The sequence below is a fragment of the Dioscorea cayenensis genome, chromosome 14 (assembly GCF_009730915.1).
Source record: "Dioscorea cayenensis subsp. rotundata cultivar TDr96_F1 chromosome 14, TDr96_F1_v2_PseudoChromosome.rev07_lg8_w22 25.fasta, whole genome shotgun sequence".
Taxonomy (NCBI): domain Eukaryota; kingdom Viridiplantae; phylum Streptophyta; class Magnoliopsida; order Dioscoreales; family Dioscoreaceae; genus Dioscorea; species Dioscorea cayenensis.
Window position 1 is genome coordinate 17,439,221 of NC_052484.1, and position 20,606 is coordinate 17,459,826.

At 32.4% G+C, this 20,606-nt stretch overlaps 3 protein-coding genes and 1 non-coding gene across 6 annotated transcripts; 2 read left to right on the plus strand and 2 right to left on the minus strand.

Annotated features, from left to right (window-relative positions):
• Positions 1 to 173: 173 nt before the first annotated feature.
• Positions 174 to 254, minus strand: TRNAL-AAG. Its single transcript has one exon. It is a non-coding gene; the product is annotated as a tRNA-Leu (tRNA).
• Positions 255 to 2,689: 2,435 nt separating this feature from the next.
• On the plus strand, positions 2,690 to 6,214 carry LOC120275331. Of its 2 annotated transcripts, none has more exons than XM_039281867.1 (5): positions 2,690 to 2,764; positions 4,101 to 4,964; positions 5,327 to 5,485; positions 5,589 to 5,856; positions 6,042 to 6,214. In XM_039281867.1, exons 1-5 carry the CDS (start codon positions 2,705 to 2,707, stop codon positions 6,059 to 6,061), a joined length of 1,371 nt encoding a protein of 456 aa, XP_039137801.1. In that variant the 5' UTR covers positions 2,690 to 2,704; the 3' UTR covers positions 6,062 to 6,214. The 2 variants fall into 2 exon arrangements, with proteins under 2 accessions (XP_039137801.1, XP_039137802.1); XM_039281868.1 differs by having other exon boundaries at positions 4,104 to 4,964.
• Positions 6,215 to 7,428: 1,214 nt separating this feature from the next.
• Positions 7,429 to 8,700, plus strand: LOC120275301 (40S ribosomal protein S27-2-like). Its single transcript, XM_039281835.1, has 4 exons — positions 7,429 to 7,534; positions 8,036 to 8,137; positions 8,243 to 8,271; positions 8,362 to 8,700. The coding sequence occupies exons 1-4, from the start codon at positions 7,532 to 7,534 to the stop codon at positions 8,486 to 8,488; spliced, it is 261 nt and encodes an 86-aa protein (XP_039137769.1). The 5' UTR covers positions 7,429 to 7,531; the 3' UTR covers positions 8,489 to 8,700.
• A 4,728-nt stretch (positions 8,701 to 13,428) lies between these two features.
• LOC120276393 (retinoblastoma-related protein-like) lies at positions 13,429 to 20,247 on the minus strand. Of its 2 annotated transcripts, none has more exons than XM_039283120.1 (18): positions 19,974 to 20,247; positions 19,786 to 19,890; positions 19,542 to 19,669; positions 19,359 to 19,455; positions 19,208 to 19,254; positions 18,445 to 18,640; positions 18,285 to 18,351; positions 17,987 to 18,166; positions 17,685 to 17,878; positions 16,713 to 17,589; positions 15,893 to 16,046; positions 15,734 to 15,806; positions 15,486 to 15,662; positions 15,277 to 15,396; positions 15,056 to 15,200; positions 14,744 to 14,856; positions 14,046 to 14,161; positions 13,429 to 13,860 (listed from the first exon to the last, which is right to left on the minus strand). In XM_039283120.1, the coding sequence occupies exons 1-18, from the start codon at positions 20,052 to 20,054 to the stop codon at positions 13,710 to 13,712; spliced, it is 3,021 nt and encodes a 1,006-aa protein (XP_039139054.1). In that variant the 5' UTR covers positions 20,055 to 20,247; the 3' UTR covers positions 13,429 to 13,709. The 2 variants fall into 2 exon arrangements, with proteins under 2 accessions (XP_039139054.1, XP_039139053.1); XM_039283119.1 differs by having other exon boundaries at positions 13,429 to 13,863.
• Positions 20,248 to 20,606: the final 359 nt, after the last annotated feature.

Below are 20,606 nucleotides of genomic sequence, written 5' to 3' on the forward strand. Positions count from 1 at the left end.
TTAATGAATGGTTTTTATATAATTTAATTTAGTGGAAAAAAATTTTTTAAAAAAAATTTATTTGGAGTCCGGACGAGGCTATGAAAGGGCCAATATAAATTTGGACATGCCATTACATGATTAACATGAAAATTGCAAATGGGTTTCTTAAAATAAAATAAAATAAAATAAATTGTTGAGAGTGGGATTTGAACCCACGCCCTTTCGGACCAGAACCTTAATCTGGCGCCTTAGACCAACTCGGCCATCTCAACCATTTGGTATTGTAATAAAATAATATTTATATATATAATAAAATCTTTGTGGAATTTTCTTACTAACAACCTTTTCTAGTCAAATTTAAAGATATTTGCTCTTCAATGATCAAGACTTTCACCTAACTAGCATGGAATAAAAAGATCCTTAATCTAGAGAATCTATATAAAAGAGGTTGCAAATGACTTCCTATGCCCACTTATATGTTATGTTATGTGATTATTAAAATGGTGGATCAGTACTTATTTTTCTGTTGTTGATCATCTATTAAGCACATATGGGAACACTTTAGTTAAAGCTTAGAATTACTCAGCCTTTATAATTTCTTGTCAAATATGTGGGAACTTGGAGGTCTCAATTTACGGTTTGTTTGGATGAAGGTAATAAACACTGTTAGAATGGTAATCATTATCAATAGTAGTTTATACCCATGTTTGGATGCACAACTGTTAGAATGAGAATTGAATGTATAGGTAATAAATAATGGTACTGTAGAGGCATATGCATTACCCCCAAAATTGGGAGAAATAAAACTATTTAGGGAGAAATAAATAGTATTAAATATTAACTTTTGAAATGACACTTTTCCCCCTATGTATATTTAATTAAATAAAACTTATAAATTAAATAATTAACTATGATAATTAAATTAAATAATAATTAAAATAAAAAAATATTTTATATAATTACAATAATAAAAGTAAAATGACATTTTTGTCTATTAAACTAATAATTAATTATAAATAAATATTTAATCTGAAATATTTAATTATAATAATTATTTTTAATAATAATATTTAGAATATTCTTTAGATAAAAGATTTATTTATTATTAATCTGATTTTTGTGTATTAAGGGTATAAAAGTAATTTTGTCACATTCTCATTTTTAATTTTTTTCATTCCCAATGAAATATTTTTCCAACCAAACACAGTTTTTATTTATATTCTTATTCCTACAGTATCATTACCATTATCTTCCCCATTCTCAATCCATTTCAATTTTCCATTCCGTCAATCAAACGCACAGTACAACAAAGAAAACTTGGGGTTCTCTCACTAGAGTTTATTCTCTGAAATTGTGCGGTTAGAAAAAAATAGGTGTATTTTTGGCATATATTTTCTTCCCTCTCTTAATTATTAAAATTACTTATACATTCTATTTATGGCATTTTGTAGCCCTAGATCTAAAACAATAGAAGTTGAAGAAGGCAGCAAGCACAATAGAGAAGCCTGGAGCTCATTGATCCCATAAAAGGTGAGGCTTGTAGCCCCAGAGAGATGTGTGATAGCACCAGCTCAACATGATAAGAGAGCTCCTCTAGAGATCCCTCATACTCTAGCAGGGTGTTTTTGTTTTAATAGAGTACAATTTATGTTTCCGGTTGTTTCACTCATGGTGGACTTTTATATTTGTTGCTTATCATGGCTTTACTCTACATTGTTTGTACTTTCTTTTTTTAATTAAAAAATTTTACTATTTTTTAAAAACAAGTTGTGGTGAAGAGGAGATTTGGAAGTAGATGTGAAAACGTGTGTGCATATATATATATATATATATATATATATATCCATGCTATGATATTTTTCATTTTTTTGTACTCCTACGTCATCGCTTACTCCTCAAAATCAATGAACAATAAATTTATTCGACGGAGGCTTGTCCTTCTCATTAACATTTCTTGCTTGGCACTTCCAATCAATCAAATTAAAGTTCCCAATTAATTAATGTCATTGACAATATCCTCATACTCATATTCTTTAAATTTTATTTTATTTTTTAACTAGTGGATTGATTAAATGTAGTCTTTTAAAATAATAATAAAAAAAATAATAATAAATGTAGCTCTTCATAGACAAAAAATAGACCAGAAAATACGCCAATATTTATGTCAATATTTTGTAATATGTACAAAAAAAAATTGCTATATATTGTATATCAATAATTGTAATAAACTCAACTATTTGCATATGGGAGAATAAGCTTTTAGACAAATCTTTAACTAAGATTTACAGAAAAGTTTGTGAACTACTTAAGATAAAAACAGTTAATTAAATCAGGAAAAATAGTTAATTTAACTATCAATTAAAATCTTTTTTTTATTTATTTGAAGGAGATCAAATATATTTGTTTATGGTGCACAATGAAAATCATACATCAACCAACATTGGATAGGAAGAGTAATGCAGTGATAATAATAATAAATATTTCATTTTTATCACATTAATTAAACCCCATCCATCATCAAAACCAAAGTTCTCTTCTTTTTATAATTTAAATAACATTTCATTTTCATTATCAAAACTAACGCCCCAAGAAAGAAGAAATTAATAAACTCATAATTTTAAAAAGGAGAAATTTCATGAAGTCTTGATCCTGATTTAACGCAAGGATGCAGTCAGCATTGCCACGTTGATGCATTAAATGTATAAAACCATGCCATGAATAAATGAACTGCCTTCATTGCACCACCACTTGTGCACTTATTTTTAAGACTTCAAAACAACAGGTGAGCGTGGTTAGTTTTTCCTCTTTCTAATTTCTCTATGCCTTAATTTCTTAGTTATATATTCATCTTTAGTCATATTACTTTCCTCATTCCATGAGTTTTGTGCTTCTGTTGTACTTTGATGTGTAACTTTGAGAAGCAGTGATGTTTTTCTTGATTAATTCTTAAGTTCTATTGGAAATAGAGAATGATCTTTTCTTCTTCTTCTTCTTCTTCTTCTTCTTCTTCTTAGTATTTGTTTTATAGCTTTCTATATATTTATGTTTTTAATTTCTTTAGATATTTCGCTTTGTTTTTAGTTTCTATTGGAATTCCAGTGATGTACTTCTTTGATATTTTTGTTCTTTAATTGTTTATGTTTTCTTTAAGAATTATTATATATAGTTTCTTCTGCTTTACTTTGATTTATAGGATGTTGTTTGAGCTCAAGTTCTAGAAGACATAAAACAACATCTTCTTCTTTGGCTTTTCTGTTTCTATATATGCCTGCTTTTCTTTTGATATTTATATGTATCTGTTTCTGTTGAATTAATTTGATATTTAGTTTTGAGCACCACTATATATAGTGAATCATCATCATCATCATATATCATCATCATCTTTTTCTGATAATCATTGTTTTTAGCAGCACTTATCAATTTTTAGCAGTATTTGAGCTGATCAGTACTCATATATTATTTATGATAGTCAAACATATTCATAGATAGTTTTGGTTAGATTTTAATGGATATTATAGTACAAGGAACAATATGAATGAATTTGAGTACTTCAGTTTTTCCCTTAGCATTCTTTCTTGCAAATAGATACTAATTATTTGGCTTTTCTGCTTCATCCAAACAACAACGACAAAATTAAATTAGCAAGATAGTTTAAATAGTTTCTTACTCTAGTAATTCTCCACAGATAAACTCAGAGTAATTCATAATTGAATAATTTTCCGCAGATAATTAAATTCAGAGTTAACTGTAGTCTCCTTAGTCTATATCTTGTTTTGTGTTCATTTGTTTTTTAGTTAATGATGTATTTTGCTGTACCCATCCACTTCTGAAAGATGTTTTATTCATGTTGTTTCATCTTTGTTTTGTTATGTTTTGGTTGTTTTTAGTCTGTATTTGTCTTGTCGTGTTGTTTTGTCTTTTTTTTTTTATTTAATAAATTATAGTTTACCTATTTTTATTTAAAAAAAAAACTTAACTGCAGTGAAAATGTATGTTTGATGCTTTGATTACTGTCATAGTTAATTTTTTTTTTTCTGCCGTCAATTGAGTTGAACCGGTAAAAAAGTTTCACTAGCAATGTAGTCTTCTACACTTTCTTACTTGAGTATAATTTTCAGCAGATAAACTCAGAGCTAATTGCAGTGAAAATGCTCGATGCTCGAGTTTGTTTAGTGTGTATTTTCATCTTGTCATCTTCACTAACACTCAATGCAATTCGATCTCCGGGGAGATCCTTAAACTCTGTCAAGTCTGCTATCTTCCTCTCGCCGCCATTTTTCTTAAGTCCGGGCTCAGTTATAAACAAGTACTACTTTGATGTACCCTTTCCAAGAGGACATATTGCTCTCAAGAGCTTCGATGCTGAAGTTGTCGGTGAGGCCGGCATTCCGGTCCCCCTCCATGAGACATACCTTCATCATTGGGTGGTTGAAGGGTACTATGGCCGAAAAATTACTAAAGATCCAATTGAGGCAAATCCTTCAGATTTTCAATTCTTCGATTATCAGTTTGTGAGAAACTCTGGAATTTGCAACAGAACTCTTAGGCAATACTTTGGACTTGGGTCGGAAACTCGAAGGACAAAAACTTGGGTCCCTGATCCCTACGGAATTGAAGTTGGAAATCCAGAGCAAATCCCAGATGGATTTGAGCATCGATGGTTGATGAATGTTCATGCTATTGATACAAGAGGAGTGGTCGATAAACTCGGGTGCACCGAATGCAAATGTAGTCTCTATAATGTGACTAAGGATGAATACGGGAGGCCATTACGAAAAGATTACATCGGTGGACTGCGGTGCTGTTATGATCACACTCAATGTCTGGTTCAAGAAGGGTATGGAGGATCAAGGAGGAAGCTTTACCTCCGGTATAAGGTCACTTGGCAAGAATGGGATAACACCATTATCCCTGTCAAGATCTATATATTTGATGTCACTTACACGGCAACAGAAAAAGAAGGTGCTCTCTCCGGTTGCAAGGTGAGCAAACGATAACATAATTATGTAAAAGTATTTAAACCATAAATGTCGTTTGAAATGATGGCTAGCTATTGTTCCTTCCACTCTATTAGATGCAAATTAAATATATTATATGAGCTCGATTCAATCTCAAAAGCTTAAGTTGACAGGATGAGAGACCCAAAACTTGTATAATCTAATTGATACATTCTAATTTATTTTAAGTAGTTGCGTTGCAAACAAACTAATTTAACCCAAACCAAACTCTTATACTATATTATATACAAATTTAACATATTATCTGCGTTCTATTTAAGCCAAAAACTTAAACTGATAAGATGAAATGCTCAGATTTATACAAAATAGTGATACAATTTTTACAGGTAGAATACCAAGTCGAGCAGTGTGATTTGTCTGAAAGATCAAACAAGGAATGCATTGATACAAAGAAGGCAAAAATGATTATTCCTAGAGGAGGTGACATTGTTTACGGTAGTGCACACCAACATTCAGCCGGAATTGGGTCTACTCTTTACGGTCAGGTAATTATCGGTTATCGGTTATCGTTTATCATACATGTCCAAAGAATTTATATATGAATATCTCACATAGTTCAATCTTAATTATAATCTGCAATATGATCAGGATGGAAGAGTGTTATGTACTTCAATGCCTACATATGGAAATGGAAAAGAAGCAGGGAATGAGAAGGGTTACATTGTCGGAATGTCTACTTGCTATCCAACACCAGGCTCAGTAAAAGTTTCAGATGGAGAAGTTCTCACTCTTGTATCCAATTACAGAAACACTGAGATGCATACTGGAGTGATGGGTTTGTTCTATATTTTGGTAGCTGAAAAGCAAGAACAAGTGAAGAAAATGAGTCTGGATTTCCACTCCTTTCCTCTTTCAGGTGAGTTGTGTCTCTTATTTGATTTTGATTTATGTTTCAATGAAATTTATACATGAGTTTGTTCTTCTTTTTCTTTTTCTTGTTTTGTGTGATATTTAGTTTGTTTTTATTTTTCTTGGTCTATATATATATATATATATATATATTTTGTTTCTCATGAGTTTCATGTGAATGCATTAATGCAGTGAGGGATGAAGTTGCTTGAAGAAAATGCTCAAATTGTCTCATGAGTTTCATGCGCATGCGGTGAGGGATGTGTGAACTACATATATTCCATCATCTTTGTATGCATGTGATGTACAACAGTACCCATGTATAAGATTATAAGGGCTCGTAAATAAATCATGCAATGTTTAAACAGGATCATATATATGTATATATAAATGTGCATTGTATTGGACATGCATGCACGTATGTATGTATATCAATAAATAATATCTCATGTCATAGAATAATGTCATATAAAACCGTGGCCGTTCTAGTACCAGGAAATTCTGGTTGTTATACGTGTTGAAATAACATTTTTCCCCATTTAAAGATATCAAAAAATTAATAGATATCAAGGTGCATCAGTGATTTAATGGCCCTGTAAAGATTCACCACGTGGGTTGTGGTCTAATATGTGAGATAATGATGATCGTCACTTGCACCTAAAATGATTTATTAAAAATTATAATCCCGTAATGGTAAATTTCTCACACATGTAATTCTAGAGGAGTGGAGAATATAACTTTTCCACATTGAAACTTAATGTATAGTATATCTTTAATTTACAATAGTTATAATTTAACATTTATTAAAAGAGTTATCCTTTTCTCAATCTATTCTGGTTGGTTAAATTTTTTTATTTTTTATTTTTTTTTTGGTCTTTTGATCACCGGTATTTAGAACTAATGGCTTGTAGGCTACTCTTGAGCAAAGTTATTGAAAATCCATTACAAGAGTTAATCTCACTCAAGAATTTTTCGCACTAGGCTTTTAACCACTAGGATTAATACCCGTTCATAAGAATTATTTCTTATTATTTTTAAACCAACAATTGAATAAATAATTCTTAAAAAACACTACAAGCACAATATAAATCATGAGAGAAGAGCCCCATAATTTTTTTGTTTGTCATCATTGTCACAATTATGACTTCCGATTTATCGTACATTAATTCATTTCTTATATAACTACAATCAAACTCATAATTAATATTGAATATTTATTAAATTACGGAGATAAAAAAATGTGCTATTAAGTATTGGGGATCGTCTTAATAAAATTGTGGTTAACGGATTATGTATTTCTATGATATAATTTATATTTTATAAATAATGAGATAATAATATAAATAACCGATTTCATTAATCATGTAGAAGTACATGTTACATTGACCTTAAGTTATTAAAGTGTTATATCTAATTTTTTAAAAAAATTCGCTTTATGATTATTAATATTTTTCAAAAAAAATCCTGGGCCTGATGTTACATAGTCAATACGAGGCAAAAATGAGGTCCGGCCCAATTTAAAAGTCCTTGAAATCTGATAGACGGCCAAGATTTCATCATCTCTCCATCCAATGGCTGAGTTTCATCTCCCTGCTCTTTATATTGCAGTTAGGGTTTTGTGGCTCCTTCTCGTTCAATCCCTAGAGCGCGGCTTTTGTGGAGCATCCACCGCGCGAAACAAGATGGTGAGTTTTCTCGTTGATTTCTTCTCCGTTTGGCTTCGATTCCGGTTGAAATGGATGTTATTGATTTAGATCTGATTTCTTGTTGTTAATGGCGCTTATATGACTTGTAAATTCTCTAATTTTTCTTTTTTTTTCTTAGATTTATTATTGATTAAGGTTTGTGGTTCAAATGTGCTGGACTTTTTGTTCAATCTAGGATTCATGTGCCATGATCTGTTCTTAGGTTGAGCTAGATGATATCGACGTGAATTTCTATTCCAAGGTGTTTCTTTTCATGTTTCTTTTTTTGTGAGTAATCTGTATTTTTTTTTAAAAGAACAAATTTTGTGGTTGATTAATATGTTAGGGTTTCAAAGATCATATATACTGATGAAGTTCTTGATTTGGTTCTAATTTGATATTGTACTAGATGTGGTGCTTTGATTATTTCCAGCAATTCAAAGTTGAAATCTTTGGTTGGGATGTTTGTCTTTGGTATTGATCTTTTGATTTGATGAATAGGTGCTCCCAAACGATATTGATCTGCTGAATCCCCCAGCTGATCTTGAAAAGAGGAGGCACAAGCTCAAGAGGCTCGTTCAATCACCAAACTCTTTCTTCATGGTATTTATATTTCTATCCTTTTTCTTTTTTTCTTTTTGTGTACTTTGTATATTGGTTGATTGTGCTTGATGAGTCTATATGGCTGTTTGTTTGTTATGGTTGAAGGATGTGAAGTGCCAAGGATGCTTTAACATGTAAGAATTGTTTTTGACTTAAACAAGAATTTTTTGATTTTAGTAAACTTGGATTTGTGATTTTGTAAATGTACTGTTGTGCTTTTGCAGCACTACGGTATTCAGTCACTCTCAGACTGTTGTTGTATGTGGTAACTGTCAAACTGTCCTCTGTCAACCCACCGGAGGTCGTGCTAGGCTCACTGAGGGATGCTCTTTCCGGAGAAAGGGTGATTAAGAGCGGTGTGTACTCAATTGTTTTGTTGGAAGAGGTCTTACTATTTTTAGATGTTTGCAAAGTACTATGTGATGTCTATTGGCAATTTTGTGGTTTAATTTGGCAAAACTTGCGCTATATTGATGAAACATTGTTACTCTTCCCTTGCTTTCATTTGAAATGATGTTTTGTTCCTAAAAACAGCCAGTTATTTTATTTGTTGGTTTTTATTATTTAAGTATGAGGCTTTTTTGCTTCTTTGCACTAGTTTCTTCTATCTTGTTGGGTTTGAGATGCCTGAGTGTACATGATGAAAACATTTGAATTTAATTTAGGATCCTGCTGCTGCTGCATATAGGGATATATGGCTGGCCTATCCTAATATGGTATTATCTGAATTTTGCCACTTGAATTCGTATTGAAATCTTTGCATTCCTTTGTCTTCTGTTCTATTTATTTTCTTTCAAGCAAAGTGACTATTGTCATTTGTATCCACAGATTACCTATCTGCTATATTTATTGTGGCTGGAGGGAATAATGTCTTAATTTCTTATCCTTTTGGACTGTAGTTTCTAAAATAGAACCGGTTAGTTATGTCTTGCTGCACTTAGATTTTGATTATCTTATGTAATGCATTGAAATATTATATTTCATGTTATATTAGTTATTATTTGGATGGGTATTCTTTTGAGGGTTGTTTTAATGCTAGTGTAGTAATGTTTTGAATTGACTACTGTTTAAAGATGTGAGGACGAAGGCTAAAGACAATAGATACCAGTATACCACTGCCAACCATAAGTAAACCTGCTTTCATGTTTTGAATTAGCAAGTGAAATCTGAAAATCGAGCAAATGAGGATGTTAACCTCGTGTTATTAACTAGGATTCATTATGGATTAATTTTTTTTTTAAACAGTAGTTTGTTTGCTACTTCTGCTTTATTTGCTTAGAGTTTTGGTGTTCATATTCTCATAATTTTAGATGTGCTAAGACAGGTGATTTACATACATGGACATATACATTATGGTGTATGTATCTATTATATTAAGCTTGATTTATGTTGCATGATTACATTTGTAATCTCTTCAAAGTTGCTTGTTCTCTTTATTGGTCAACTTGCAAAATGTTTTGTGACTATTTTGATCAAAAGCCCACATGTTACCTTGAGTATAGTTTTTATTTATTTAAAATATCTTTTTTATTTTAAATAATGCTTTCAATTCAAAATAACAGTTTTTAGGTTGATGAATTCAATTTCAATTTGATTTCTGTTTCAAGGTAAACCGACTTAACTCTTGAAAATCAAGATTGCAAGGAAAGACAGATTTGAACCGCACAAGGAATAATGTTTCTTTTCAAGCCATTAATAGGTTATTGATTTGGAATAGTGTTTCTTTTCAAGCCATTAAAGATTATTGATTTCAATTTTCAAGGGATGTACTCTGAGAAGCTTTTTGCTCATGGCATGTAATTGTTTGAGCTCTAATTTGCATTTTTGCAATTAGGGTAATATCTATACTAATGTTAATTTGCATGTAGATGGTTGGTTCACATGGTTTTCTATGCTATTTCAGATGAACGTATTTCAGATGAAGTATATTTTATTTATGAGTGGCTTTTTTTTTTTTTCTTTTCATTTGCCTGAGCTATTGAGTTACTAATGATTTGTTTGATAGTGCTGTAATCAATGGTCCATTGTGTGGTGTGAATTTGTTAGATGTTAAATTAAAAAAATAAATGCATTTGAGGAAACTTAGTTCGTTGAGAATACTAAATTAGAAAAAAAGAATTGAATACAGAATTTTAATTTGTTCAAAGTTTTAGAAAGGGCTTTTTAATGTTATTTATTTTACATTGCCATTAGAATGAACACTAAGATTTGCATTTCTAATAGCCATTTTTGTTACATTTGTCTTTTTTTAAGACAATTATTAAATTTTTAATTTTAATATCAATTGATAAATATAGTCAAATAAAAAATTATTAATGAAAAAACATTAAAAAGTTGAATGTCAATTATATCTTAATACACAAAAGATTTAAGTGTTATGTGATTTTTTGTTAATATTGGAAAGATTTATTGATAAAATGTTTTCTTATTATGTCCTTCCAACATTGAGTTGTCATCACAGATATTTTTAGGGAAATGAAGGATTGATAGTAACTTTATGAGTACCAATTATATCTTTTTCATATTTACATTTCAATAAATGACTTTATACACAAATGTTTTGTTTTAACCATTATTTGTAATTACTTGAGTAATATTTATCAGAAAAAGGGTATGTGGAGTATAGAATCTTTTTCTTATTAAATGTTGTAATTGTTTGAAATTTGTAAAGTTTTGTTAAATCTGATTTATGAGTAAAAGGTATGTATTTGAAATCATCTGGTTTTTGGGGAAATTCTGGTGATTTTTTTTAAATTTTATTTTCTGAATCAGTAGCACGAGTAATGTCAATATACTGCGAAGGTTATTTTTAAAAAAATCTCTGAAATAAATATAATTTGTCATAAATTACTGAATAACATTTAGACAATCCAATCATATCCTCATCCAAAACTTTGTGCATAAAAAATTAACAAGGCTTAATATCATGAACAACATGAGTTTATAATTATAATTTTTTTAAAATGGTCAAATTTTATATTGTTATCAAGTTTTTAGCTTGATAATCCTTTTTTATTGTCAATAAATTAGCCCTTCGAGCTCTTTCCCAAACTTTAAATAAAAAAAAACCATTTTGTCTTGTGTTTTAAATTAAATTGTGCTTGGTTATAATCTAGAATTAACTCAAAACAAAGTTCAGACTCTAGCTTAGAGAAATAGAGAGGCAGTTGCTCCTTGCCATTAATCTCAGGATTGCAAGGAAAGATAATTTTAAATGTATGAAAATAAATGAAAATTGTTCCCTTTTTTTCAAGTCTTTTGACAAACATGATTTCAATTGATGTCTTTGTGAAGCCTTTATTCATGAAAAATGTGTGTTTCATCTGTTGGATATACCAAACATTAGACTTATGTTTAAGTAGCATGTAAATGTTTGGTTAACACTCACAAATAAGGTCTGAGATGACTTTATTTTAAGTTTTATTCGGTTATTTAATATAAATTAAGTTTAAATGGTCTATTTTGATTAATCTTATCTCATTCACGAGTAATCTGTGATGCTTTATTTGGTTTGGTTATAAATGTAGGATTGAGTTGCTTGGAGTTTCTGAAAATCAATGTTGAATCATACATTGTTGTTCAGTGTTATTAAAGTTTTGATATAAAATATTAGAGGAAATCAAATAAAATATATTAACAGTTTTAAAACTTGAAGGCCGGAAGGGATGGGCACAGGGCGGGTTAGGGGAGAGGGAGTATCTCCCCACTAACTCCTTCATTCCGGTTAAATATTCCCCGTCTTCGCCCCGGTTAGGGAATTGAGGAGGAGGAATCTCCCACTCCCGGCCGGTCTTCCTACACATTTTTTTTTTAATTCTCTAATTTAATATTTAAATTCATGAACTTAGAATCTTAAATACCAATTAAGATACATTTTTTTATTAATAAGAAACATGATATTATATTATATATTTTTTATTTTTTTTTTTATTTTAATACATTTTTAAAAAATACAATAAATTTAAAAAAAATTCATAAAATTAGATATTAATTGAGACTAATCATTACTAATAACAAACATTATCCTATATTATATTATATTATATATATATATATAGGCAGAGAGAGATCACTCTTCGTCCTTGCCCCTGCCCCAACTCCGCTATAGTAACCAGGGAATTTTATTTCTCATTAGAGAGGAAACGGGGGATTCCCGGTCCCTAACTATCCTCACGGAGACGGGACTCTCTGCCCCATGCCCATCTCTACTGGATGTCTTGCAATTGGAATGAGATCTATCTTAATTTATATAAATTAACTATCAATTTATGAATAAAATGGTGAACTAATTAAATGATAAATTTATGAAACGGTTTTAAAAATTATAATTTATTTTTACATGTTTCTTTAATTCATACGAAATCAGATTTTGGTGTATCATTTGATGTGCAAGTGCATAACTCATCAACTATTTAAATTAGGTGAAGTCAATTTTTTATGCTGGTCATCATTGGAGTGAGATAAAAGATATAAAGGAAAAACAGATATAACTAATAAATTATTATGGAGTTAAAAAAGACATGAGATAATCCAGAAAATATAATCCATGATCAATGATCAAATCACTAAATCTGTATGAATACTGCACATTTAGCATTAATAAATGAATTCTTTGCTGCAAGGATGCATAAGAAAAATGACCGACCCATACCCATGGCTTGTACTTTCATGTCTAACATGAGTTTGCTTTTTCCGTGTATTTTAATGGATAATGTAACTTTAATTATTGTCTTTAATTTTGTTATTTATAAAATAATTACATATATATGATCAACATGTCAACATGTATTAGCTATCTTAATCATGATTACACAACTCCACATGTTTTTAATGGAATTTTAATTTGCAGAAATATATATCTATATATATATATAAACATAATACAAAAGTTAAATTTATTTAATTAAATGACTAAGATGCAAACTAATTAATATAATATTTGCATAAATAAGAATTCAATTGGCAATTTCCTTAAAATAGTATAAATAATAAAATATAACGTCAAAGGAAAATGATAATACCAAGAAACCACCCAATTAAAGAGCTTGCCTCAAGTCTGAACATAAAATGAATTTAACTGATACTTTACAATAATATTCATGTTACTCAACAGATTTCCTTGTTTCTTTTTAGTAAAATAAATAGACATTGTCAGTTCTAACACAAATGATAAACAATTTTAATAAAAATAATTAATAAAAGTCAGGAGGCAAAACATTGAGGCAATCAAAACCTACTAAATTTTTTGCTTTTTCACATAAAAATTTGTGTATCGCACACGTTGTCACATAAAGCAAAAAATAGAAAATTATGAGAAACAAACGAAAATTGTGTTACATTAGATTGGCTGGGAAACAAACCTCTAAACTAATTTATGTAGCAATAGCAAGCAAGCTGAGCAGCTAATTAGGGTGGGTTTATTTTACAAATGGATCTGGAACTACTGCTCGCTTTGACCTAATTTCCATCAAACACATATATACATACAATTTAAAAGAAAATTAAAAAAAAAAAAGATTAGAATAAACAGCCACGTAAATATGGGCTTCATACCAAACATAGCATAAGAAAGTTAATGTGAATCAGGCTGCTCATGCTTCACTTGTAAGTTCACCGTGGCAGCAGATGATGAAGAGCCAGAACTGCCGTTTTGAGGGCCGAAGCTCCGAGCTACAACTGAATCACTCACAATGTCGAAGTTTAGCCTTCCATTGACTTTTTTACTGCTGAATCGAAAGTGCGAAGACAATGAAAGAAAAGGAAATCAGCTGAATTTTTGTATTTGTTTTTTAATTGGAATGTGTGGTTAGAGTGTAAGAAGAATTAGCTAAGTGAAATAGATGGTTCATGGAGATGAAATGTCATATTTGTATGCATTGATTAGATTATTAGTAGTCAAAAGACAAACCAATTTAGGCGGTTGTTGATGGCTGTGAGATCTTTGGATGGGCTTTGGTAAGCATGAGTGCTCTCGCCGACGCAGGCATAGTAGCTTTTGGAGCTGGGTGAAAGCAAAGCATCCATCTGCCCAGTAATAAATTAATTTGTCATGAGGATAACACTTGGATAGAAATAATGTTTTACAGTTTAATAATCAATTCTTTCAAAGTAGTACACATTTAGCTTTGAAACCATGCATGAACATGAAATTTTTATTTGATTTTTCATCATTTGTTGACAATACCAAAAGGGGTGGAAAATCATTGCAGCTTCTAAAATTATTGCACTACACATGGTGTCCTTTATGAGCTCTTACTTAAAAATCTAACAACAATATATTATAAAGAACTAAGTTTCCTTCTCCAAACAGATCCCATAAAGGAAAAAGACCAAAACAAACTATTTGTTGTAAAAAAGCATTAAACATAAGAAAAAGAAAAATGAAAAGAAATAAAGACAGCTATTTAATAGAAGAGCAATGCTATTCATCATGAATAGCTTTCACGAAATCCAATACTAACCCCAAAGCTGGGGTTAGCAAACCTAGCTCTGGGGTTACTATTAGCGTGATTTTTCGTGCAAACTATTCGTGATGAATAGCATTTCTCTTAATAGAAACACTGCATTCAAACATGCTGAGGAAGGTATAGAGCAAAGTAAACATACCTTTGATGATCGTAAGGGAGAAACATAAACATTATGACAAGCAGAAACTTTCTTAGGAGACATATCTGGCAAACTAGGGAAAGGAGATAACCGAGGTGATCCTGGAAGTTGTCCTGTTCATTTAAATAAGCATACTTCAAACACTATCCTCAGAAAAATTTTGTATGTATCTATGTATATATACATATGTGTTTGTGTGTGTTCATGGCGCACAGTCATTCATTCAAGGACAATAAATCTTAATTATACAAAATTTTATATATATATAAAAGCACCAAATAGTTAGCAGTCAGGAAAAGCAAGATAGCATACCCTCGGCATTGCTTTTGTCATCTGGAAACTTGGTATGCTTCTCGCTAGCTGTAGTGGGTCCTAAATCCACCAGTAAAGGCTTGACAGATGGAATAAATACCTCATTGTAGAAGGTAATAATATCAACATGTTCCTGCCCTGTTCTCTGTTATCAGCCCAATTCAGCTTAGAAATGACAAACAAGCTTTAACTATCAAAAACCAGTAGCAAGGATATATTACCCCATTGCGGCTTGTCGAAGGCCAATCAACAAAGACACTGCGAAAGACCTGAGGTTTACATTGTGGTTGTTTTCTGTAGTTGTAGATGATCTCCTTAAAAGTCAGGGTTAATTGAGAAATCTACCATAGACAAAGTAAAATCTGATTAGAACAGAAATAAGATACTATCTAAAACAATAATGACATTCAAGGATAATTGCAATTTATACCTTAGCAACACCGTAAAAGCTGCATAAAATAATTTGATCAATATGACGATTGAAAAGAAGAGCAGTTCGTTGACTAAGAATTTGTTGGAAAAGACAGTAAACACGCTCTAAAATTTGAGGAGACAGCTGCAGCTTTTCACACAAGCTTCTGATTCTAATAGCAGCCAGCTTTATAATCTGCAAGATATAATAGCATATAAGTATCATTGACAAATAAACAATGTAGGTAGTAAGGATTCCTCCTGTACCTTACTGAAGAAAACATTAATCCCTGTCTCAGCATAAGTTTCCCCCTCTCCTGCAGGGTTGGGGCGTGTTGGACTGCAGTTAAAAATTTCATAATTACTTGTAAGCTTGAGGAAACATAATATTCACTGTGCTAAAAATTAAATTATTTAAGACCTAACCTTGCAAAAGCAGATTGCAGAGGTGGTAACTTGGACTTGAGACTATTAAAGGACAGCAAACGCTCCTTAACAGGTGATGTGAAGGAATTGCGCTCCACCAAGACAATTCGTTGTTCATTACTTACTGCCTTTGGACTAGCATCACCATTTTGATCTGTAATGCAGCAAATGACAATTAAATGCAAACTAAATTTGATTCATGATTAAGAAGACTTTCATGAGCATACAGGAAGAATGCTAAATTGAATTTTTTCGCTCAATCAAAATCAAAGAGGAAAGTATTGAATATATAACTTAAGTTATATAGATATTCACAGAAAGATCACTAAATCTAGTGATGGCCTTTTACATAATTAATAAAAAGCAAGAACCATTCTAGCAAATAGCAATATTCAGGAGAAAGTTTATTTTCAAGAAAAACAAATGTTCTCTAGTAGGAAAGGTTGAGCAACATCTACAAAATATGACAAGAGAGCTAACATTCTCAAATCAGAAGAATACAAGAATTGTTGCTGCCAATATAAGAAGCATCCTTTGCATATGCTGTGCCCAATGAAAGAAAGCTAATGCATGTTGAATCGCATTCCAAAACAAGAGCTTTTAAATGCAGAGTAATGCTAGAAGTAGCAGGTCAAGAAATATTTAATATTTTAAAGACCTTAGAAAAATATAATAAGTTATTGTTGCATGTTAACAATTCCCATGGAACATTTTATTTTAGTGCACCTGCAGGCGTTTAGCTAAAAACGGGATCAACCCTTAACAGAATTCTCATAAAAAGGAAAAGGCCTCAAGTCTTTGAAAGAAAAAAAATAAGTACCTGTTAATGTCTCACGCTTTTGAAAAGGCAGAGGTGGCAAGTTTCCATTTGGAATGTTATAATGTATAGAAATTGCATCAAGAGATGGCATTGGTTCCGCTAGTAGTCCCAAACGGTTTATTTCTGCAGCGAGAGCTGGTCTTGCAATAATTAAGGAATTGTACATTGATGACCCTTTTTCCCATGACATGCTCTCCAAGAGTCGTTCTTCCAGAGAATTCAAATGGCGTTTTAACTCTCGAGGAAGTGTTTCTTCATGTCTTACAAAACCCTCAATAACTTTGCTCAAATCAAAAGCAGTGATACCTGCTCTCTCCAAAGCAGCAGGAAACATCATAGTGACTGTCTTGTGTGTAGCCAGAACAAGCTCAGCTGAACATGCGAGCATGCATCTGTGGAAACGTTCATTTGATAACAGTGATGTAAGATTATTCCCATTCAGTATCTGGGATTCTGCCCTGCACATTGCTTCCAGAACCTTATAATATAACTTTAAAGCTTCCATCTTTCTTTGTTCTGCCCATATACTATCCGTCAACTTTGCACTCTGCAGATTTCCAGTAATGCATCGCTCGCCAAGGGAACTGGTCGGGAAAATTGCGCCCAATATTATGTTTGTCCTACGCACAACATCACTGCTTAAATCTCTCTCACAAGATGAAAGGAATAGTGCAAGCTCTGGTGAAGGTTTTGAAGGAAGTGGAGAAATGACATTCCGCAGCCACTTTGCTGTTGTCATGGCAGTGCTCACAGGTGTAATGGGGGTCATCTTCAAATTACCAACAATACTAGCATTTATTGTTGATGAAGGAGTTCTTGGAGGTGACAACGGACTTGTTATTGTCTTAGTTGGAGATGCAATTTCATCAAATCTCCGCTGTTAAATGACAGATTTAAATATGAAATAAGACTCTTGCAGTAATGGAATAGATTGTAAGACCTTTTATCTTTTGCTTGAGAACACAAGCTTACCTTTGTGCCACATATGTGTATAGCATTTCCAGATAAGCTTCCACTGCCAAGAAGACTATCCTCATCATTCACAAACAACCTTTCATCTATGATACCTTTGACGTAAATAGCCTCATCATAATCCTTCTCCAAAATGGCCAAACTTGATTGCAGTGAACTTTCCTCCAGTAGATCTTCAAAATATGTCAAGTTATCTGCCATGTGAATGACTAAGTTAAAAGACTGAAAAAGAGAAGGCTCTTGAACTCTAAAATATGTTTCCATAAAGGAAGATCAACAAACCACTTGACTAACTGTTTTACCTGTGTCAACATGATGCAGGGTTTCACTTTTGCATCGTGAAGCTGGGCATGGTTTCTTTTTCAATATATCAGCAATCAAGATATTAGTTTGTTCAAGTGTTCTCTTCAACTCATCTTCAGATGTGTGAAACATGTCACACAAAGAAGCAAGAAGGTTGACACCATTGTTTGATTTCTTTGCTGGTTCACACAATAGTTATGCAGACAATAGAAATATTAGAAATGACAATAAATACATACATTAATTAAAAAAAAAAAAAAACATGCACAAATAACATATAATGAACTTCAGGATTACCAAAGCGTGGGGCATTTTGCATGGTAAAAGTTCTGAGGTGTACAGGAACATGGAGGACAAGTATGGCCTGCCATGAAATTTATAGCAAATTAGCACATGCTGGACAAAAATAAGATAACACTTGTAATGCTACCAAAGGGTAAGAGTAGTGATAACTAACCAATATAGATACCAATCCATTGGTACAGGTCACAAGATCCTTGAACTGGCTGAATGCGTGAACACGTAAAGCCAAGAATAGCAACCATCCAAAACGATGGTAGTCTGAAATGTATCCTTTATTGTTACAAAATGCAGAATGCGGGCCACTGCTTTGGCTTGGCATAAAGAACTCCTGATATGCTTGCCTATAGTACCTGTTGTGCCATGTGCCTTTATAATCAGACATTACAATTACTTGCACTATGGGTAAAATGATGTAATTAAGATAACTAACTATTATAGAACAAAGGCAACCAAGCAACAACACATGGATTTGTGCAAGCCTAAAAATAAACAAATGCGTAAACATCCAAACCATCAATGCCGCATTCATTCAAGAACAAGGGAAAGTTCCTACATCAACCTATTGAATTCATCTTTATGAGCAAGTATATTCATCACTCAAAAAATTTCACCAAAAACTAAAAAAATTAAAAAATAAAAATAAAAATAAGAAAACAGAAACATTATTTCATCAGCAAGGACAAAGAGATCTATCTGGAGTTTTCAGAACTATAACATACTTTAAATAATACATAATCTCTCAATATGGTATTTGTGGTAATCATTAGCAACTCAATGTTGTTAATCTATCAGCATAAGATTTTTCCTCTACCATTTAGCAAAATGATTTTTACATACTGTTTAGCAAAACAAACCCATATGCAGCACACTTTGGTGTGGAGAGGAGGGGAAGGGGAAATAAGATCATATTTCCTCACCTGCTAAGGGCACGCAAGTGGACAATATCAGCCTGCAACTCCTTTAACTGAACAAAAGAATGAAAGCAATGGTTAAGAATTTCCAAAAAGGAGACAATACCAGCAAACTAAAAACATAAAAAATTTGATGTTTTCCACACTGGATTAATACCTCAAGTCTCTTCTCCCAGTCAGATCCATATAGAGAAACCAGAATATATCCAACCTTCAGATAAAACTGAGGCATTTCTTTGAAGAAATCCACCACACTATAATTCAAACAATCACAGCAGTGATAAAACTTACAAATTCAAATAAACTAAAATAGAGAAAAATGGGGAAAAAGACAGCGTACTTCACTTTAGATGCCCTCAGGATCTGGCACAATGTAACCCCTTTCTCATCCTCCTGCTTTCTCCCTTTGCTTAGCCTCGTCACACAGTACAGAACAAAAGCAGACCAAAGTCTCTCAATCTCTTCCGGCTAATGAAAAAAATGCAAATGTACACATTTTAACACCAAATTACCATGAAAACTACCAAAAAAAAAACGATTTCATGGCAATAAATGGGGGAAAACAAAGAGATTAATGAAATCACCGATCCACTCCCAATTGAAGACATGGTTGCCAAGAGAATGTGCTTGCTCTCTTTGTACAAGACCACGGCATGCATCGCCGCACTCTCATCCAAACCAACTCCATTCTGCGAATCACTAACCCATGTAAATCCCCACAGAACAATATATCAAAGCACACAAACCATTCAAAACCAAGAAAGACTGAGACCTTGCATAGATCAACGAACCGCGCTTCCATTGCGCCTCCATCATCCCCCCGGAAAGAAATCAAAGGCTTAGACTCCTCCATAAGCTCCTCCGCTGAACTCCAACACAAATCCCCAACCAACCCACCAATCCAATCCCTGGATCTCGACCCAAATCCTCAATTTCAGCTCCAGAGGCTTTCGATCCACCACCAGCAGCGGTGGAAATGGGAGTTTTGTCAGCGAATTTTGGGGCGGAGGCGCTAGGGTTTGGTGTGGATCACGGAGAGGATTCCAAAAACCCTCGTTTCTAATTTTCCCTCCTTTTTTTCCCTCCGGGTCTTTATAACCCTTTGGTTAGCGCGGGAAACGATGGCCATGCCATGGGCCCATCATGCATGACCTCTCATCATACATACATGAGAGATTGACACGTGTAACTATTAATTAATTTTTACCGCCAAGTTCTCAGTGGAGATATGACGGAACCAGCGGTTAGATATGCGCGGGTGAAACGAGAACTGGTTCTTAACCTGCACCTTATGAAGGTGGGTCCCACGGATTACGTCTTGTGATGTTGCCGTGTGTCGGTATTGGATTGTCCTGCGATATGTCTTACCGCTTGTGAATATTCCTGCTGTGCCTGTGAGTCAGTC

Coding starts and splice junctions, on each gene's coding strand:
- LOC120275331 (XM_039281867.1), top strand. CDS start 2,705: ATGAACTGCCTTCATTGCACCACCACTTGTGCACTTATTTTTAAGACT. Junction 2,765..4,100: donor TTAAGACTTCAAAACAACAG/GTGAGCGTGGTT, acceptor TATAATTTTCAG/CAGATAAACTCAGAGCTAAT. Junction 4,965..5,326: donor GTGCTCTCTCCGGTTGCAAG/GTGAGCAAACGA, acceptor CAATTTTTACAG/GTAGAATACCAAGTCGAGCA.
- LOC120275301 (XM_039281835.1), top strand. Junction 8,138..8,242: donor CACCAAACTCTTTCTTCATG/GTATTTATATTT, acceptor TTATGGTTGAAG/GATGTGAAGTGCCAAGGATG. Junction 8,272..8,361: donor TGCCAAGGATGCTTTAACAT/GTAAGAATTGTT, acceptor GTGCTTTTGCAG/CACTACGGTATTCAGTCACT.
- LOC120276393 (XM_039283119.1), bottom strand. CDS start 20,054: ATGGAGGAGTCTAAGCCTTTGATTTCTTTCCGGGGGGATGATGGAGGC. Junction 17,879..17,986: donor CCTGCATCATGTTGACACAG/GTAAAACAGTTA, acceptor TTCACATGGCAG/ATAACTTGACATATTTTGAA. Junction 15,807..15,892: donor CTGCAATCTGCTTTTGCAAG/GTTAGGTCTTAA, acceptor TTTTAACTGCAG/TCCAACACGCCCCAACCCTG.